The sequence below is a fragment of the Chelonia mydas genome, chromosome 1 (assembly GCF_015237465.2).
Source record: "Chelonia mydas isolate rCheMyd1 chromosome 1, rCheMyd1.pri.v2, whole genome shotgun sequence".
Classification (NCBI taxonomy): domain Eukaryota; kingdom Metazoa; phylum Chordata; order Testudines; family Cheloniidae; genus Chelonia; species Chelonia mydas.
Window position 1 is genome coordinate 43,866,506 of NC_057849.1, and position 21,722 is coordinate 43,888,227.

A 21,722-nucleotide genomic window follows, 5' to 3' on the forward strand; every position below is an offset into this window, starting at 1 on the left:
ATGCTGATGACGGGTTCTGCTCAATAACAATCCAAAGCAGAGCAGACAGACACATGTTCATTTTCATCATTTGAGTCAGATGCCACCAGCAGAAGGTTGATATTCTTTTTTGGTGGTTCAGGTTCTGTAGTTTCCGCAACAGAGTGTTGCTCTTTTAAGACTTCTGAAAGCATACTCCACACCTCGTCCCTCTCAGATTTTGGAAGGCACTTCAGATTCTTAAACCTTGGGTCCAGTGCTGTAGCTATCTTTAGAAATCTCACATTGGTACCTTCTTTGCATTTTGTTAAAGCTGCAGTGAAAGTGTTCTTAAAATGAAAAATGTGTGCGGGGTCACCATCCGAGACTATTATAACATGAAATATGGGGGTAAAACAGAGCAGGGGACATACAATTCTCCCCCAAGGAGTTCAGTCACAAAATTTAATTAACGCATTTTTTTTTAACGAGCATCATCAGCATGGAATCATGTCCTCTGGAATAGTGGCCAAAGCATGAAGGGGCATATGAATGTTTAGCATATCTGGCACGTAAATACCTTGCAATGCTGGCTACAAAAGTGCCATGCAAAGGCCTGTCCTCACTTTCTGGTGACATTGTAAACAAGAAGCGGGCAGCATTATCTCCTGTAAATGTAAACAAACTTCTTTGTCTTAGCGATTGGCTGAACAAGAAGTAGGACCAAGTGGACTTGTAGGCTCTGAAGTTTTACATTGTTTTGTTTTTGAGTGCAGTTATGGAACAAAAAAAATCTACATTTGTAAGTTGCACTTTCACACCAAAAAGATTGCACTACAGTACTTGTATGAGGTGATTTGAAAAATACTATTTCTTTTATTATTTTTACAGTGCAAATATTTGAAATAAAAATAATATGCACTTTAAATTTAATTACAACACCGAATATTATATATATGAAAATGTAGAAAAACATCATAGAATCATAGAAGGTTAGGTTTGGAAGAGACCTCAGGAGGTCATCTAGTCCAACCCCCTGCTCAAAGCAGGACCAACCCCAACTAAATCATCCCAGCCAGGGCTTTGTCAAGCTGGGCCTTAAAAACCTCTAAGGATGGAGATTCCACCACCTCCCTAAGTAACCCATTCCAGTGCTTCACCACCCTCCTAGTGAAATAGTTTTTCCTAATATCCAACCTAAACCTCCCCCACTGCAACTTGAGACCATTGCTCCTTGTTCTGTCATCTGCCACCAATGAGAACAGCCTAGATCCATCCTCTTTGGAACCCCCTTCAGATAGTTGAAGGCTGCTATCAAATGCCCCCTCTCTCTTCTCTTCTGCAGACTAAACAAGCCCAGTTCCCTCAACCTCTCCTCATAAGTCTTGTGCCCCAGCCCCCTAATCATTTTTCGTTGTCCTCCACTGGACTCTCTCCAATTTCATCCACATCCTTTCTGTAGTGGGGGGCCCAAAACTGGATGCAATACTCCAGGTGTGGCCTCACCAGTGCCAAATAGAGAAAAATAATCACTTTCCTCGATCTGCTGGCAATGCTCCAACTAATGCAGCCTGATATGCCGTTAGCCTTCTTGGCAACAAGGGCACATTGTTGACTCATATCCAGCTTCTCATCCACTGTAATCCCCAGGTCCTTTTCTGCAGAACTGCTGTCTAGCCACTCGGTCCCCAGTCTGTAGCAGTGCATGGGATTCTTCTGTCCTAAGTGCAGGACTCTGCACTTGTCCTTGTTGAACCTCATCAGATTTCTTTTGGCCCAATCCTCCAATTTCTCTAGGTCACTCTGGACCCTATCCCTACCCTCCAGTGTATCTACCTCTCCTCACAGCTTAGTGTCATCCACGAACTTGCTGAGGGTACTATCCCTCCCATCATCCATATCATTAATGAAGATGTTGAACAAAACTGGCCCAAGGACGGACCCCTGGGGCACTCCGCTTGATACCAGCTGCCAACTAGACATCAAGCCGTTGATTACTACCCGTTGAGCCCGACGATCTAGCCAGCTTTCTATCCACCTTATATTTAATCCAAAATATTTAATAAATTTTAATTGGTATTCTATTGTTAAACAGTGTGATTAAAACTGCGATTAATCAGGATTTTTTTTTTAACTGCGATTAATATTTTTTAGTTATTCACATGAGTTAACTGCAATTAATCAACAGCCCTAGAAAGAGGTAAGTGTCCCCAAATCCAGTACCACTAGGTTGCAGCATATACAGCACTTCTTGTGCTCTGTTGCACAGGCTGCTAATGTCCCATTTTTAGTTTTATTACTTTATAAATCCAACACATCCCAAAAATAGAGCTTATATTTTTTTTAAATATTTCACTCATTTAACTGCATAATTCTCCCTCACCTATTTTTCACGAGTCTTCACTGTGAGGAGTGGTACTTCATAATTTAAGTAAAAAAATATTTGGTAGAGAGAAGAGTAACTACTGTCTGGTTTACAGCTCAGGCTGAATCAGAGTACTATTAGCACTGTTTTTAAAAAGTCCAAAGCAACAAAACATAACAACCAAATTAGCACTATGTCCACCAAAGAAGTCACACCAGTGCCTCTGTAGGATGCCCCAATTGTTGTTACTAATTTTATTTCAAGTAAGATTCAAAAATATTTTTTTCTGTCAGCAGGAAACTGACATAAGAGAGGACAATCTTCTAAGATCGTATTAATATAAACAGAAAACATAGAGTTAGAATCATAGAATATCAGGGTTGGAAGGGACCTCAGGAGGTCATCTAGTCCAACCCCCTGCTCAAAGCAGGACCAATCCCCAATTAAATCATCCCAGCCAGGGCTTTGTCAAGCCTGACCTTAAAAACTTCTAAGGAAGGAGATTCTAGAAGAGTCTTAGAAGAAAAACTTCTAAGGAAGGGAGGTGGTAGAATCTCCTTCCTTAGAAGTTCAAGTCCCACTTCCCCATAAACTGATTTAAAATAACACTGTGCCAGTACAACTGTGAAGATACCAAAACAGCACAGTTATAAATGAAAGCTCAAAGCTGCCATTTCTCTAGTCATCAGACATGCACTCTCAGACGCCTACAAAATAAGCGAACTTAAGAAAAGTTAAATTATTCATATAAATGTGCTCACTTCTTTGGACAGAATTACAATATTACCGGATGAAGGAAACGTAATGTAGTTGGGGGTAAATTAGATGAAGATTTTCATGAAATCTTTGTTTACAAGTTAATCCAAATTGGTTTGGTTATGTTCCCTATTACATGGGATGCAAAATGCCTGAAAGGCAACACAGACAACGATTGGGGTCAATATTTCAAATTATGGCTAGGTGTCCATCAGGCTGCCACCTAGATATGTGATCAGCCTAAAATTATTAACCATTTCATTCCTGATCTAGAAGAGATGAGTACCATGGTAAATAAACTCAAAATCAGCAGAGGGTCCAGTCACATTGAGTCAGTTGCTGGAGCAAGGCCTAAAATAGACATCATTTTCAACACAAGGTAAGTCCAGAGAAACATTGCAGAAGGACTTAAAATGGAAAGTTGCCAAATAAGATTTAACCTGGATGGTAACATATATGAGGAAAAATAAGCAAAACCACAGCTTTAATTAGGGAAAGTAATGCTAACAGAGGTCTAGTGGTGGTAGTATAAGAGATACAACGCAATATAGTGGCAGAAATACGAGTGCAATTTTGGGCTGTATACACCATCTTATGCCTTCATGAAACATGGAAGTTTTAGCTTTTCTCTACATGGCTCCAATGATACAATTAGAATAGTCTTTAACTCTGAACAACTCCCCAGAAAAAAGATGTAGACAAATCAAATTACTGGGGATTCAAAGAGCAAACAAAATTATTAAGCAGTTTCAGGGATTCATTAGAATAACTAAAGAAATAGCTTAACCAAAAAATGATTCATGAGGAAGGTGCTTATGACAACTATTGACAAGTACTTAAGTTTGAAAGATTGTAGATTTTTTGAGGCAGGGGTTTATCTACCTAGGGCTAATGGAGAATTCCGATCCTCTGTCAGTTCACGCCTCCAGGCAGAGTTCCTCTGGGCGGCGTCCACTGACTCCTTTGACACCTTTGAGGAGCAATGGGCGCTGTCCGAGGTTCTCTGCTCGGTGTGCCTGTCAGGTTCCCTTCGTTTGACCCTTTGACCGCATTCCTGTCCCTGTTGTTCATTAGTTGTCCCCCGTAATTATTTGGTTTCCCAGGTCCTGTGGACCCCCCCCTTAGGCTGGGGGGGGATCCTTTAGCAGTGGGCGGGCTTTGCCCGCTCACTTCCTGGATCCCAATAAGGCTAATGGGGAATTAATTTAAAAAATTAGGCTAAATATTAGGAAAAAATGTGTAAATGATGAAATCAAATAGGTTTGGAACAGTCTCCTAAAGGAGGGGGCAGAAGTTCTATCACTTGAGGCATTTAAAACTAGACTGGAGAAAAAGAGTATAAGATATGCTGCAGCAAGTAGTCCTGCACTGGTTTGTGGGGAATGGACGAATGAGCTAAGATTGCTATTTTCCATCCCAGGCAAATTCTCCCCTTCGAGTGTCCCATCACTGGCCGTTGGGGATATTTGCTGCTAGCAGCCAAAGACTGGCTACATGCAACCATAGGCAGTCCCATCATACCACCCCCTCCATAAACTTATCAAGCTCAGACTTGAGGTCAGTTATGTCCCCCTCTCCCCCCCGCCTCCCTTGTATTTATCCCTTTGAGGTATTTATAGACAGCAATCATGTCTCCCCTCAGCTTTCTTTTGCTTAGGCTAAACAAGCCAAGCTGTTTGAGTCTCCTCTCATAAGGTAGGTTTTCCATTCCTCTGATCATCCTAGTAGCCCTTCTCTGCACCTGTTCCAGTTTGAATTCATCCTTCTTAAACATGGGAGACCAGAACTGCACACAGTATTCCAGATGAGATCTCATCAGATCTCATATAATGGTACTAACACTTCCCTATCTCTACTGGAAATACCTCACCTGATATATCCTAGGACTGCGTTTGCCTTTTTCACAGTCACATCACATGTGAGCCCAAGTCAGCTGACACGGCATGTAACACAAGTTACAGTAAGAAAATACCCAAATTCAGCATCACTGATTTCTCCTCCAATATGAAACCAACCTGCAAGGCCCTGAAATCTACTGCCACTTAGCAGAGGGGTCACAGAATTTAGAAACTAGCTACTTTACCAGAATATATCAGAAACAGAAGAGATCCACAAAAAGTAAACAAAAGCATTTTTGTTACAGACTGTATTCAGAGTTGACCTGAATACCTGACTAACAGCCAGAATCTTCCCCTTTATGTTCCATCCCCAGTGTTTTGAAACACCTCCTGTGTTTCAGCAATGTTTAGAAACTGCACTAATCAACTAGAAAGAATCAATTCAGCGATGATCAACACAGATTAGTGTCACAGGTGCCATATAAGAACCTAGGTAGCTAGAGTGGCTGGATTTATAGTGCAGTTACATTCTGAACAGTAACATTTTTGGGGGTCCATGTTTAATCTTCCTTACTGATTGTTACAACCTGGCCCAGTCCCTCTCTAGAGGGTCACCAGTCTGTTGTAAATAGATTCAAACACTGGGTCATACATGCTTTCAAGTCAACTGGATTTGTGTCTAGTCACTGTTTCTAACTTTGGGTTTCTAGGGAACACCCCCAAATTCAGATTTCTTGTCAGAGCCCTTCCTTGGGTCTTGGGACTCTGCAGTTCAGCTGCCTAGTCCCCAAAAGCAGCACCTCAGACCTCCCGAGCCCCCTATTTGCCAGCAATGGTCCTTCAGAGTTTCACCTAGCTGTGCACACACTGGCTTCTAGCTTAACCCCTTCGGAGGCAACATGGCGGAACACAGGTTTAGTATGGAATTTCTTAACTACAGTCACTTTACTCTTAAAAAGCTACAGAATGGTATAAATCTTTGCAAAATAAAAGCCCTGGAATGTACCCTTCCCTAGTCTGATCTCACCCCTTCTAGGAGTCTGAGGTTTGTCAGCATTACAGGCTAGGAAGAGTCTCTCCTCCAGGCTCTCTCTCCAGCCTGTCCTTCTTACAAGAGGCCATGTGCGTTCGCCCTTGCTCAGAAAAGCACCCTCTTAAATACAGTTTGTCTCTTTTTGCCACATCTCTTGGCTGAAAAGCTGCAGATCGACCAGCCACCTGTGTAGAAAAAACTTTGTTCCTTGGGGCTGGGCCAGCAGTTGAGAAAATCAAAGGTGATGGCTCCATATTGTTCTGTGATGGCTTCTCAGTGTTAGTCCTTCAAGAAGTCTTTCCTAGGCAGGGGAGCTCTCTGGACTACATCACAATAGGCTTGCTTTGGGAAAGGTTATATATAATACAATATATATAATACAATTGATATATAATACAAAATGGTGGTCCTAATATAAAATACAGTTTACAATTTCATATACATATATCCCACTCTGTCACAGACTCTATATCCAATTTGCTCCGTTTACACCAGAAGACTATTTTTCCAACTGTTCAACATGCAAATTCAACCTGGGAACTGGAAATCAAGCTATGTTCTTTGAAAATCCTATATCATCATTAGGAACAAAGATTCCTCAATCAAAACCTGGCAATTTTGTTGACGAGGCACAAGGAATAGAATCCAGCTTATTCCTCCATAGCTGTATTGGCTCTCCATTGCTAACAGCAGTAAAAACTTCCCTGTGTCAGTAAAGTGAACAGCTATGGCTCAAAGATACACAGAGAGCCAATCTGGTGAATAAAGTGTTGCCATTTTTACAGTCCCTTTTCTGGCTATATCACACTTTAAAAGAAAAAAAAAAAGACGTCATATCCTTGTTACTCCCATGTACCTCATGATATATCATGTCATGTCACACAACTCAGTTTAGGGCCTGAACCTGCTCCCATTCAAGTCAACAGTAAAACTCCCATTGACATCAACAATGCTACGGCCCTAAGTACACTCTGATTTAGAATTGCAATTCTATTATTTTGCAGATTCCATGAAACTGTGGTGCTATCATGTGACACATCAGGCTACCTAGACTTAAAGGAAACATAAAAAGGGGAAAAAAATGAATTTGTGCCCCTTTGTGTTTCTTTATAATATGTTTTTTACTTTGCTTTTTATATTAGAAATATCATGAATGTCAAATCTCATCTTCCCTGGTTTTGTTAGAGGACTTCCTGGAGGTCTCAGCTGTGGATTGTGTTCTTTCTCAATCCAAAACTGAAAAAGTGTTGTGGGGGAGAAGAATCTTTAATAAAGCCGTATTATCGCCCAAGTGTTTATAGGCATTTGAGTTCAACAGACATTGACCAAAAAAAAAAAAAAAAATCACAGACAAAAACAAGTCTTAAACAATCTGAGAAAATACTTATTGTGGAAGAGAATCTGATCCATAGAGCCTAACTGTGCAAACTGTGTAGTACCTTCTGAGAGTTCTGTGTGCCCTCATTTCCCACTTAGTAAATGCTTTAATGGCCTATGATTGTAGGGTGTCCTATAAGACCCAATCAAAAACTTTGCCTTGAAATACTTTCTTTGAATACCACACAAACACATAAAAGGCACATTGGAAGGAGAACAGGTAGGGTGGCTTTCAGGATACATAGGACATTGTTTCTGAAGAGACCATAAAAGTGCACTAGGCTATGACACTGATTTATATTTCTCTCCATAGTGTAGCTCAAATGCATCTTACAGAACTGCTATTATTGTATGTCTCCACCTAACCTCAAACTGCTTGAAGTTCCTACGGTATTTACAATTCTTTGGAGTGAGTGCTTTTCTTGATTTTGCTTCTCACCTAACTCATTCCTAGTTTCCATCCACACACTGGATTCCTTTGTCTAAAATACATGTTATCCAAAGTCTTTGAAAATATTTTAAATCAGTTTTGCTTACTACTCAGTTCATGTATTTTTAATTACTTTGGCCTGCCAATTTTAGGTTTGAGACATAAGTCATGTTGCATAAAGATTAGAATAAAGTTGCATACAGAAAATGTTCAATATTTCTCTGAAATTCAAATTTAACAAAAGATATACTCTGATCCTTCATATCTTCATACGCATACATAGAGCACTATGACGACTAAACACGTGACAGATGAAGACTGTATTGCTAAAGCAAAATAAAAAGCTAGCTGTGTACCCCTCATACCTGAGCCTTAACCTGGATGGTAGTGGCTTTTGTCCATAGGAGATCATTCTGCTCTAAATTTTACGCTCTAGAGACATCCTCCCATTCACAGTATACTCACCACTGTTCCCTCTAAGCTGTGCGCGTGTGCGCACGCACACAGATCCTAAACCCCACGCACACAGCAAAACACCACGCGCACAAAAATTTGCACAGAAGCACAACAATTTGGAAAGAAGAAATTTTTTGCACACATGGCCTGTCAAAAATCTGCACAGAAGAAATTTTTGCGCACACAGCCTGTCAAAAATTAGAGGGAACATTGATACTCACCGATTTATAACAGCAACTGTATACTTTTCAAACTCCATGCTTTAAAGCCTTTCTTCCTTCCCTTTTACAAGTCGTAGTTTCAGAGTGTTATTAGATTGATCAAAAACATGTAAATAAATTAGGGCTGTCAAACTATTTTAAAAAATCTCAATTAATTGCGAGATTAAAAAAATAGTCACGATTAATCACAGTTTTAATTGCACTGTTAACCAATAATAGAATACCAATGTAAATTTATTGTAAATATTTTTGGATGTTTTTCTACATTTTCAAATATGTTGATTTCAATTACAACACAGAATACAAAATGTACAGTGCTCACTATATATTATTATTTTTATTAAAATATTTGCACTGTAAAAAAGATAAATAAATATTTTTCAATTCACCTCATACAAGTAAGTACTGTAGTGCAATCTCTTTAGCATAAAAGTGCAACTTACAAATGTAGAATTTTGTTTTCACATAACTGCACTCAAAAACAAAACAATGTAAAAATTGAACCTGCAAGTCTATTTCTTGTTCAACCAGTCACTAAGACAAACTAGTTTGTTTACATTTATGGGAGATGCTGCTGCCCACTTCTTATTTACAATATTATCTGAAAGTCAGAACAAGCATTCACATGGCACTGTTGTAGCTGGCGTTGCAAGGTATTTACGTTCCAGATATGCTAAAGATTATTATGCCCCTTCATGCTTCGACTTGTAGATTGCACTTTCACAAAAATAATAATATAAAGTGAGCGCAGTACACTTCGTATTCTGTGTTGTAACTGAAATTAATATATTTGAAAATGTAGAAAAATATCCACAATATTTAGAATAAATTTACATTGGTATTCTATTATTGGTTAACAGTGGATTAAAACTGTGATTAATCATGACTATTTTTTTAATCTAGTTAATTTGTTTTGTGTTAATTGCTTGAGTTAACTGCAATTAATTGACAGCCCTAAAATAAATCCATACCTCTTATGTCATCTCATTTCCATACTTCAAATCACTAAAAGCCAGGATTCTGAAGCCCTTATTCATAAAGAGTATTTCCTTACTCTTTGAGTAGTTCCACTGATTTTAAATAAGATACTGTTCCAGGTGAGTGAGGGTATCAGAATCTGGCTCTAAATAATAACATGGACCAATAATGCCTATTAGAGTTAGCTAGTTAGTTATTCCTGTCATTTATGAGCCATGGAGGTAAAATGAATAAATAACATGCATAGAATAGATCTAATAGGCTGAATAAAGAGAAATATTTGAAAACATACTTATCAGACATTTCCCCCAAACAACTACCAGAAAGAGCTAATCTTTAAAAGAGATGAGCAACAATGTTTCTTTCTGTGCCTTGTTTCACTTTATTAATATTGGCTGAGGCTAAAAATATCCTTGGCTCATACTATCTCTCTATTAATATTCCAGCACACAACTGCTACTCTTTTCTTACTGCAATGTATCCATTCCTGTGGAATTCATTAACAGCTCTCATATTTGTCAGACTAAGGTATAAGAAGTTATGATCTTGCTTTCTAGAAAGCTAACACCTGAACCAGAAAATGAAAAACAAAACAAAAAACCAGCACTATCATTTTGTATATCTAAAATTTAAAACTATCTGTATTCTGGTGCCTAGTAAAATCTGAGGCCTACAACCTACAGTTTATAGCTAGTACCAGATTAAAGATTTATTGAATACCAGCTGACTTTCTGCTAAAAAACATTGATCTTATTATTTCTGTGTTCACCCACACTTACATTACATGCACAACAAAAGCAGCTGACAACGGTACAATTACCTACAGAGATGAATCTCTTCCAGCGGTGGACTATCAGAGGCATGGTGTTCAGTCTGGCTTTTGCACTGGCTGCGTGAAGATAAAAACAGCAGCAGTGCTTGAAAGGTTTCTACAGCATTAGTGGGCTCAAAGCTGATTAAAATGATCCCTCTGGTAAATCTGTGAAATATATGATTTGCACTTCCAAACTGCTCTGTGTTTGATTTACAGAAGGAAGGTGCAGAGTTGTGCGTACATAAAGAGAGGGCTGTAGCTCTGACTGGAACATTCTGATAGATTTCAGCTTTAAAAAACATTACAGGCATAGTTCTGCACTTCAATTTTTAAAATAACAATCTGAACCATTTACTCCCTCTGCCCCCACCCTCTCCATTGAGTTTTAAAGCAGCATAATTCTGAACAAAAGGAAATCCAAACAGAATTTAAGCACAGACCTTTGACAATCTCCATACATTGTTTCCCCAAGGAAGGGATGCAATTGTACGTTTTAAGAATTCTGACATTCGTTTAATTGGGGGTGGGGTAGGGTTACCACCTGGCTTGTATTTGACCAGCCTGGATGTTTTTTTTAATGGATTTGCCAGTTGCCAGAAAAACAACTTAATCTGTCATTTTTTTCTTGGGTCTAAAGATTTGCACTATTATCACATTACACTAGGATATCTAATGTTAAAAGTTAGTGTCCCACTAAAGATGCTGCAGTGTTCCTACTTCCAGAGTTTAAGTAAGAAAATAATGTTATCAATCTTATCTATATGTGCTTTCTCTCTAGAGACTGTAAGTAGCTGTTCAAGGGGAGAGGGATTGTGAAGTTGCCTTGTGGTTGGGATTGCTGAGAGCTTGCCTTGCGGGGTTTGCCAGTTTTTTTGCTTTCAAAGGTGGCAATCCTAGAATGGGTAGAGATTTTAAGTGCTTTTATTCTTTTTTACCTAGCTTTTTTCCTCATTTCAGTTTTGAAAAAGCTTGATACTACATAGCAAAGTATATGGTATATGTTTGGGATCTTGAGTGAATAAACAAACCAACCAGCTGAAAAAGCCAAAACATTCAGCTGAGACAAAGTGGGTGAGGTAATATATATAATTGGACCAACTTTTGTTGGTAAGAGAGACAGAAGTTGGTCCAATAAAAGATACTACTTCACCCACTTTGTCTCTCTCATATCCTGGGACCAACACAGGTACAACAACACTGCATAAAACATTCAGCAATCATTTGAACTGAACCAAATCCTTTCTTCTGAGTTCAGAATGGATGGGAGAAGGTCCTGCCCTCATTCCTTGCTTCCTTCCTCCCCAAGACCTGTGATAGCTGCCCGTTCCATTGTGGGGGCCCCATTACTATCATAGCTGAACACCTCACAATTTTTTCAATGTATTTATTCCCCCAACACCCTCATAAGTGTGTATTATCCCCATTTTATAGACCAGGAACTGAGGTAAAGAACAGTTAAGTAACTTGCCCACGGTCATATAGGAAGTCTCTCGAAAACTCATATCTTCTGTCTCCCAGGCTACCACTCTAACCACAAGACCATCCTTCTTCTCAGTACATGCTCTCCAGAGGATTTCCTTTGAAATCTCTGGTAGCCAGACCCAACAGAGTGGCTGCAATACAGCTAGGCCTCAGTGGCATATTTGGTGTTAGAAGAGGTTGATTGCAGGATTGTTGTGCAGGAAGCAGTACTTAATTTGTGCCAGGGCTTGCCAGGGCTGAGCTGGGCCCAGCACCTCTAGGCTTGGCAGTTCATAGCTCCGGCACCTTTGGGCTTGCTGCATCAGTTATGAATGTAAAAAAATTGTTTGAGCACCAGCACCTCTTTCATTACCAATTAAGCACTGGCAAAAGGTAAGGCTGTGGAATCTATAAACCAGGAGTGGGTACCGAGAAAGACAACTGGAGGTTGGGAACTACTTGAACTTGCACCAACTTCCTTAGTTGCTTTTCCTGAGATAACTGCCCTCCCCTTCTGAACCCTGAGGTTATAGACCAAGGGAGGTGGAAGGAGCTCCCAAGAGTTTCAACAAGCATCTGAATTTTCAGATGCTTATCCAAAGCATACCTCCAGATCTTTTCAGACTTTCCCTTTAGTGGGATGGATTAAAGCAGGATCCGTGGGATCCAGTCCCCCCAGTCAGAGGGAGACTGGATGGAACAGTGAGTCAAAGGTAAAGTAGTAGGTACAGCAGACTGGCTGATTGCTAAGGTGGAGTGAGTACGGTTGTCTCACATGAGAGTAAGATCAAACATCCAGGAGTGAGAAGATAAGAGTCGGGTGGCGGGGGGGAGGTGTTGAGGAAGAACCTGCTGGGGGCGGGCAACAAAAGGTGTCCCTTGGAGGGAAGAAGCATGAGATTTTAATCTCACCAGCTCCCATTTAGCCTTAATTCACCTCTGCCCATCCCTAAGAAACATTACTATTGCATAACACATGAGGGAGATCCTAGGGCAAATATGAGGAATCCTCAAATTCTCAGGAACGTTATCCATCCTCTACAGATGAATCCATAAACACAATAAAATATAGCTATTTGTGTGTGCTTTCAGAAACGCTGCTGTCAACAATCCTCACATTAAAGCTAGCAAGAGCCAGCCTGTCCAGTGGTCTGGTTGTAGTACCCTGCTGTATGTCATGTGGGAGACCTGGTTTTGATTCATAGATTACAATCCCAGAAGGGATTATTATGCCCCTGTAGTCTATGGCCTGTGCGATACAGGAGGTCAGAACTTCCCCAAAATAATTCCTATAGCAGATCTCTTAGAAAAACATTCAATCTTGCAGTGGCACTGGAACAATTTTTATAGTAGGGGTGCTGAAAGCCATTGAACAAAACTGTAAAACCTCATGTACCCCTGAGTAAATTGCTCCAACGGTTAATTACTCTCACCATTAAAAAAGTTATGCCTTATTTCCCATCTGAATTTGTCTAGCTCCAGCTTCCAGCCATTGGTTCACATTGGCTTTCTCTGCTAGACTGAAGAACCCATTATTAAATATTTGTTCCCTACGTAGATACCTGTAGACTGTAATCAAGTCACACCTTAACCTTCTCCCTGTCTCTCACTCACCAGACCAGCAGCACCTAGGATTACGGTTTGTGGAGGCAGCATCTGTCACACCTGGAGAGGTGTAAGCCAGTGAGCTAGCTCACCGGCCTCTGCACCAAAGAAAACACTGCACCCACCTCATTTTAGTCCCTTTCTCTTAAGGGCTTCAGCTTTATTTCTTCAAAATAACACAAATTTATCACATCAGTCATGTATCTTCCCCAAAACAGAGGCCACTGCAGGGGCCTATCTACGCACCACAGGATTACGCTCTGCAGATCATCTTCCTAGAAGCCAGGCAAATCTCTCTGCTCCCTTCTACTTCATAACATGCTCCCTGTAGGATCATGCTCAGCACGCCATCTGCTTGAGAATCACATATAAACTGGAACCCAGATCCACAAAGGTATTTAGGCACCACTGCAATCCACAAAACCCTTACTCGGCTGCCATCTAACCCTGTAAGAACCTAAGGTCCTGCCTCTGGACATGTGCACTGCAGCCTCATTCTAAGCTCCTGGACACCTAAGCCCCAGCATGATCCTCAAACCAGGAGAAGATAGGCACATACCTCCCAACAGTCCTGGGTTTCACGCAACTATCCCGCTTTGACCCCATAAACCCTGTGTCCCCGTTGAAGCAGCTCCTGTCCCACAGGGCTGGCTGGCTGGCCTTGGCTCCCTGCTCCCAGCATTACAACCTAGTCCCTGACACAAGGGATCACAGAGCCGCTCACTCAAATTTGGCTCAGCTACCTCCCTCACTCTGCAAACCTGGGGAACTAGGCCAAACCTGAGTCTTTCAAAAGGGAAGAGGCCAGTGCACCTGTGACTAATCGGTTCACTTCAACTGGGCTGACAAAGGAGCAGGTGAAAGCTGCCTGAGAGGTCCCTGAAGGAAGACAGGAAGGGGCAGGTGAGAGCTGTCTGAGCACATGAAAGAGTTAGATAGGAAAGGGGCAGAGAGAGCAAACATGGGGCTGTCACTGCCTGAGAGAGGACTCTAGAGCAAGAGGAAGGCCCAGGGGAGTGCCCTGTGGCCACTGTCCTGTACAAGGGCCTGCGAGAAGCCCAGGATGATGTGAGACTTTTATTAAGCCTAGGATGGGTGGACATTGTATTATTGTTTCATTTGAGCTTTTGACTCTAGCAGGGAGCTCTGGGGGTAAGCCCAAGAGCCTGCAGTCTCAAGGATAATTGAGACTGATGAAGAGCCTGGTGTCACAGAAGGTGGCAGAGCCAGAACCCTTTGAGTTCAGGTATTGAACTTTATTTTGTGATTTGAGGTGCCCATTAACAACAAGTGTCCATGTTGCACACTGCAGTCTGTGTTGGAGAAGTATTCTTGAGAAGGGAACAGGGTAGGGCACCTGCCGGGCCAGAAGAGGACACTCCCAAGATGGTGACCCTTTCACAACGGAGTAGAGACTGAATGACATCTTTTATGATTACTATGTTTTGTTGGCAAATTGTCAGAATCTCTTTATTGACTGTATCTGTTATGAAGTTCTGGAAGTTGTGTGTATTTTTCTTACATCTTTCCTGCTTTAATGGGGAGTTCTTCCATGTCATTGGCTCTCTGACAACCCATAATTCAGATTAATTTCTGGGTGCTTACCATCAGGGTGCCTTTCCCAAACTAGTCTAAAATAAAATCCACACTTAGTCAAATCCCATGGCTCACACCTCCCATCCCAGAGTGTGGTTTTCTTATGAAACTAGGTGTAAGGCCCAGATCCACAAAGGGCCTTAGGCATTGTGACATGGAGCACTAAAATGCTTATCTTTTAGGTCCCTAGAAAATCACAGGAACAACTCTGTGATCCACAAAGCCTGGGCTAGGCACCTAGGTTCCCTGTACAATGCACGGGGAGAGGCGCCTAAGAATGCAATCCACAAAAGCCAGCAAGGTAGGCAGGGAGCTGCCTAATCTACCCAATGGGAGATGCTGGTGAGAGGAGTGTGTGCTAAGCCCCACCCCCTCACAAAGATAGGTGCCTAAATCCAGGCTGCAGGGAGCCGCCTAGCTCAGTTTGCAATCCACAAACCAGGGGAAGATGGGGGGTGGGGGTGGGGGGAGGAAGATGAGGAGCTCCCTTATAACCTTTAGCCCAGTGATTAGGGTTCTCACCTGGGATGTGGGAGACTCCAGTTCAAGTTCCTTCTCTGTCTGATGAGAAGGGAGTTGAACAGGGATCTGCCATCTCCCAGCTGAGTGATCTAACCACTAGGCTTTAAAGTGATCCTCACTCTCTCTGGCCTAAATATTATTTAATTCAAGTGAAACAACTTATTTGGACAGACTGGGAAACTCCACATCAGAATATCCTACAGTCCAGATCACTCACCTGAGTGGTGGCAGATCCATGTTCAAATCCCTTCTCTTCATCCGCATCCCAGCTGAGTACCTTAACCACTGGGCTAAAGACAGGGCTTTTCTCCTCCCCATCCCACAGCTGTTTTGTGTGGAACTAGGGGGCCTCTAAGCATGCCTACTGGATCAGGCCCCACACGCAAGTTAGGCAGAGGATTGCCTGTCTTCCCTATTTTGCAGATCGCTCTGGGGCTTACATGGGAGATAGGTGCCCCAGTGCCTAGACTGAGGCAGGAGTGTACATGCTCTGAGGCAGGAGCATAGGCACTGTGATGGGGCGGCTGCCCCTCACTGGCAGAAAAAGGGTTAAAAGCAGCCCTAGGCAGGCTGCACTGGAGGCAGCCAATCAGAGAAAGGCTGAAGGGAGCAGCCAATCAGGGCCAAGCAGGGAGTAGGACTGTGTTTCTGGAGGGCTGAGAGAACTGCCAGCATCCTGGACAGAGCTGTGCTGCTAGCAAGGACTGGGGGAGCAAGAGACAGCTCCTGGCTGGCTGCTGGGGTTTGCAGGCTGAGGCCATGAGGCAAGGACAAAGAGGATACTGGGGCTATGAAGAAGTGGCCAGACTATTCTCAGCAGCAGCCACTAAGAGAAGTGGCTGAAAAGTGGACTCCAGGTCCCCCAGAAGGGGGGAGCACAGTGTGTGGCATGGCCAGAGGGCTGCGTCACTGAAGAGGATGCCGCGGTCCTTGGAGAGATGTGGGTCCTAGAGCAGGAGTGACAGCGGGAAGGCACCACTAAAAGAGGGTTCACTAACATGAGAAGCTAATTCCCAAGACAGCCAACAGAAGGTGCCAGAGTGGTGCATGAACCGCGTTACAGGCATGTAGAGAACTTCTGCTCCCAAAACTTAGGTACTGAGTGAGTTTAGGCACCTACTGAGTTGGGCAGCAGCCGAGTGGAATTTTTGTGAATCGAAGTGGTGCCTAAAAACAGGGCTTAGACATCTAAATCTGGGTTTAGGCACCAAAGTACTTTTGTGTATCCAGGCCTCAGATAACAAAATTCAGCTCAAGCCTTTGCCCAGCTTGACTGGTCCTAGGGTTTCTCTCTCCAGCTTGCCACACTTTATGGGCTCTAGTTCAGAGCCACAAAAGTATTTAGGCTCTTAACTGCCACAGAAATCAATGGAAGTTAGGAGCCTAAAGACCTCTCAGAATCTAGGCCTCACTCCATACAAAACTACTCCATCCTCACCTATTTCCAGGTGGCGTAATGAGCCATCTGTCTCAGAATCAGCAGAATCCATGTAAGCCATTCCCACAAAGATCAACACCTGTTCACAGAAGGGGGTGTTTCAGACAAACACTTGCCAGCCTGTTACAGTACCACTGTTTATGTTCTTTGTTATTAATATAGTTTTGATGATTGCACACTGAATGTTTTTCAGTGCTGGTTATTAGGAATTCACTATTGCCAGCTTAAGGATTCAAAAATCGTGAATCTGGTCTCAAAATTATGTGACTAGCTTAAAAATCATGAGATTTTTTTTTAAATAATAAAAAACACTCTGGGTTCTTTTTATTTGCCTTGTGGTTTCTGAGCCTTTAAGGTACACTCAAGGCCATGTTTTCAGGCTTTTCTCCATAACCATGAGGGCTAGAAAAAATTTGTAATGCAAGCTGAGCGTCCAATGTGATAACTTGATTCCAGGAGCTGGAGCTTTAAGTAAAACAGCAACATCGCAAGGCTTAAATTAAAACCATGAGATTTGGGAATTTGTTTTGACACCCTGGATCTAATCAGATATAATAGCTATTGCAGTCTTTGAGTCAAATTCAGTGATGACATAAGCATAGTGAAAGTCAGGCCAAATAGTTACTCTGGATTTACACCAGTGGAAATTAGAGCAGAATTTGGGCCATGGGATGCAAATCAATCAAAAACAGGGGTAAGTGAACAAGCATTGTAACTTGTACCTATTTGGCATTCAGTGAGTGTGCAAAATGAGTAATTTACACAAAGGGAATGGAAGAAGTCAGATAGTTTACATCCTCCTGTGGTTGGCTGGGCTTTCGTTTTGGGGTTTTGTTTGTTTGTTTTTAACTATTTTAATTTACCCCACCCCCTGCCCCACCCCTCTTATTAGTAGCTTTTCGTGATAATTGCTTATCCCTTCTGTACCCTCAGGTTTTCCTGGTGTAAATCTGAAGTAACCCCAATAACTTGTACAGAATTACTCCAGATTTACACCAGGATAACTCAGATCGGAATCTGATTTGGTATTTATTAAACTGAACAAAGTAGGTTAAATAAGTACATGTACACGACAGAGCAAGTAGTAGGGTTGCCAGGTATCCGGTTTTTGACAGGAACACCTGGTCGAAAAGGGACCTGACTCCGGTCAGCACCGCTGACCAGGCCATTAAAAGTCCAGCTCCGCGCAGCTCCCGGAAGCAGCGACATGTCCCTCCTGCTCCTAAGCGGATGCCGGTGCAGCCAGGGGGCTCCGCACGCTGCCCCTGAGCTCCCAGGTGCAGCTCCCATTGGACAGGAATGCAGTAAATGGGAGCTGCGGGGGGTGGCGCCCGTGGGTGGGAGCAGAGCGCAGAGCCAGCTGGCCGCCCCTGCACCTAGGAGCCGGAGGCACATGTCGCTGCTCCCGGGAGCAGCCTGAGGTGAGCGCTGCCCAGAGCTCGCACCCCAAACCCCCTTCCCCACACTGCCCCAGCCCTGATCCCCCTCCCACATCCAAACTCTGTCTCAGAGCCCACACCCCCTCCTCCTCCCGCATCCCAACCCCCTGCCCCAGCCCTGAGCCCCCTCCCACATTCTGAACCCTTCAACTCCAGCTAGGATTGCCAATCTTCTATTTGCAGAAAACCGAACACGCTTGCCTTGGCCCCTGCCCTGTCCCTGCCCCAAGGCCCCGCCCCTGCCCCACTCATTCTCTGAAGCCCCACCCCCTGCTCACTCTATCCCCCCTCCCTCCGTCACTTGCTCTCCTCCACTCACTCATTTTCACTGGGCTGGGGAAGGGGGTTGGAGTGTGGGAGAGGGTGAGGGCTCTGGGCTGGGGGCTCCAGAGTGGGATGAAAAATTAGGTGTTCAGGGTGCAGGAGGGGGCTTTGTGCTGGGGCAGGGGATTGGGGTGCAGGAGGGGGTGAGGGCTCTGGCTGGGGGTACAGGCTCTGGGGTGGGGCCAGGGATGAGGGGTTTGGGGTTCAGGAGGGGGCTCCGGGCTGGGATAAGGGGTTGAGGGGCAGGCTCCGGGAGGAAGTTTGGGTGTGGGAGGGGGCTCAGGGTTGGGGTAGAGGGTTGGGGTATGGGAGGGGGTGAGGTGCAGGAGGGGATTTGTGGTGCGGGCTCTGGGCGATGCTCACCTCGGGTGGCTCCTGGAAGCAGCAACATGTCCCTCCAGCTCCTAGGCACCAGCGCGGCCAGGTGGCTCCATGCGCTGCCCCACACACAGGCACCACCCCACGCAGCTTGGGGGCAGCACACGGAGCCCCCTGGCACCCTCTTAGGAGCCAGAGGAACATGTCGCCAGTCTGGGAACCATGCAGAGCCAGGCAGAGAGCCTGCCAGCCCCGCTGCACCGCAACCGGACCTTTAACAACCCAGTCAGCAGTGCTGACTGTAGTTGCAAGGGTCCCTTTTCGACCAGGTATTCTGGTGAAAAACCAGACACCTGGCAACCCTAGCCTGTGCCCGGAGCCCCCTCCTGCACTCCAAACCCCTCATCCCTGGCCCCACCCCAGAGCCCGTACCCCCAGCTGGAGCCCTCACCCTCTTCTACACCCCAACCCCCTGCCCCAGACCCCTCCCACACTCCTAACCCATTGGCCCCAGCCCAGAGCCCCCTCCTGCACCCCAGACCCCACACCCCCAGTTGGGGTGCAGGAGGGGGTGAGGGCTCCAACCCACTGCCCCAGCACAGAGCCCCTTTCCATACCCTGATACCCTCATTTCTGGCCCCACTCTGGAGTCCCCAGCACAGAACCCGTACTCCCTCCCACAGCCCAACCCCCTGCCCCAGCCCAGTGAAAATGAGTGAGTGAGCGAGGTGGGGAGAGTGAGTGATGGAAGGAGGGGGGATTAAGTGAGCAGGGGGTGGGACCCTGGAGAAGGGCTGGGGCAGGGGGCTTGGGGAAGGGTACAGGACAAGGGTGTTCGGTTTTTGCAAATAGAAAGTTGGCAACCCTAGCAATTAGGGAGAGGACAATTTTTTTCTGCAGATCCAAAAGAATGAAGGGTTCTCTCACACAATTTCTAATTTCCATAACTGGGCAGTTATGCCACAGTCTATGGAATGGCTTACAGATATGTCTACCTCTCTACTTTCATGTCTGACCAATGTAATGTAGATTAGCTGTGGTGTGCCCTGACTGCAGTTAGCACTGATTGACACATTCACAATGGCCAACTCATCTGGGCCAAAGTCCTGAAGAAAGCTGATATTTACTCATTCTTCTCTCTTTTTATGTCTCTCACCTGTTATGATTTATTAATATCTAACTGTGCCAGAAGTCTTGTTGCAACCTTAGACATGCAAAACATTAAGTTGCAGCTCTCAAGCAGTTATTTTTTATATACCAGATATTAAACACAAAAAATTGTGTTTGCAAATTTGGCATCTTGCACAAATGGCAGACAGGATTTTGTTTTTATATCTATGCAATCACAAAGTGTTATGTGTTGGGACAAACTGAAAAACAAGGATGCATAGTGAACCAACACTTGCTTAGTGGATCTCTTGTTTCACTAATACAACAAGGATAAATACGCATTTATTAATATTGCACTTTTTATCTGGGAATGTTAAACCCCTTGGTTTACAAACATTAATGAATTAAGCCTACAAAACCCCTATCAGACAGATATTATTACCTTATTTTGCAGATGCAGATCAAAGGCACAGATAGGGTTGAGTGCAGTGATGAGCTGGAGCCGGTTCACGCCGGTTCGCGCTAACCAGTTGTTAAATTTTGAACCAGTTTTAAAACTGGTTGTTAAAAATTGGTACGGCTCCCTGAGCTCCCAGCTGGGGGAGGCTCCCCCAGCCCCTCCCCCGCCTTCCCCCCTCTTGCAGAGCCTCAGTGTGCCACGCTGCCGGCACCAGCGCTCTGGACCTCTCCCGGGCAGCTCTGCAGGTCCTGCCACTTTGAGCGGCATGCTAAGGAGGTGGGGCTGCGAGCTCCAGCAGGCCGCGTGGCATCCATACACCCTGCCCCGAGCAGCATGGTAAGGGGGCCGGGCCGGGGCTGGGAGGAGGGGTTGGGTAAGGGGCAGGGAGCAGTTGGAGGGGGCGGAGGTTCTGGGGGGGCAGTCAGGGAACGGGGAATTGTGGGGGGGTTGGGTAGGTGTGGGAGTTCCGGGGGGTCTGTCGGGCAGAGCCGGTGCAACCACTAGGTGGACTAGGCGGCCGCCTAGGGTGCCAAGTGGCTGGGGGCGCCAAAAAGCGGTGCCCCCCCCAAAAAATTTTAAACAGCAGAGCACAAGGCTGCTGCTGCTCCCCGCCTCCCGGCTCCAGATGGGCCACCCGTGGCACAGCCAGTCCCTCCCCCGGGGGAGCAGCCGGCAGCAGAGCAGGGAAGGGGGGGGCCTAGCACTAGCAGCTGCGCCTTCTTTCCCCTGCCATGGGCCAAGCCGAGCTCCCAGCCACCCCGGGGCTCTCAGCGGCGGCTGCCGCCACCGCCACTCAGAGCCCCGGGGACAGCGGGGAGCCCGGCTTGGGCAGGGAGGGCTGGCTGCCTGCACCGCCGCTGAGAGCCCCGGGGGCGGTGGGGAGCCCGGCTCGGCCCGCAGCGCGGGGAAGAAGGCGCTCTGCTCTTCAGGCGGAGAAGCTGGGTGTCTACTCCGCTTGCAAGGTACTTAGCCGGGCAGTGGGAGCCTGGGGAATGGTGTATGTAGGAGCTACCCGGGCACCCCTCCCCCAGCCAGTGCCACCCCCTCCAACACCCACCGACCAGCTACCTTCTCCCCTGTGCACCCCCCCACCCCAGCAACCCACCCTGTCCTGCCACTTTTGCCTCTGGGCAACCTCCACCTGACCAAACCCGCCCCCCCAAGTCAGCCGCGGTCACCTTCACCCCTGAATCAACCTCAGGACCGCCCCTCCGCCTGCCATC

The 21,722-nt window shown here is 45.0% G+C and overlaps 1 protein-coding gene across 2 annotated transcripts in view; it reads right to left on the bottom strand.

Annotated features, from left to right (window-relative positions):
* ATP8A2 (ATPase phospholipid transporting 8A2) overlaps positions 1 to 21,722 on the bottom strand; it is a 652,386-nt gene that overhangs the window by 587,712 nt on the left and 42,952 nt on the right. Inside the window, exon 1 of one of the 2 annotated variants that reach the window (XM_043530953.1) lies at positions 10,233 to 10,382. The exons of the other annotated variant lie outside the window; for it this stretch is intronic. Coding sequence (XP_043386888.1) covers positions 10,233 to 10,275 — 43 coding nt within the window. The 5' untranslated portion in view covers positions 10,276 to 10,382. Of the gene's footprint in view, positions 1 to 10,232; positions 10,383 to 21,722 lie in introns of those variants that run through there. 2 annotated transcript variants of the gene reach the window in all.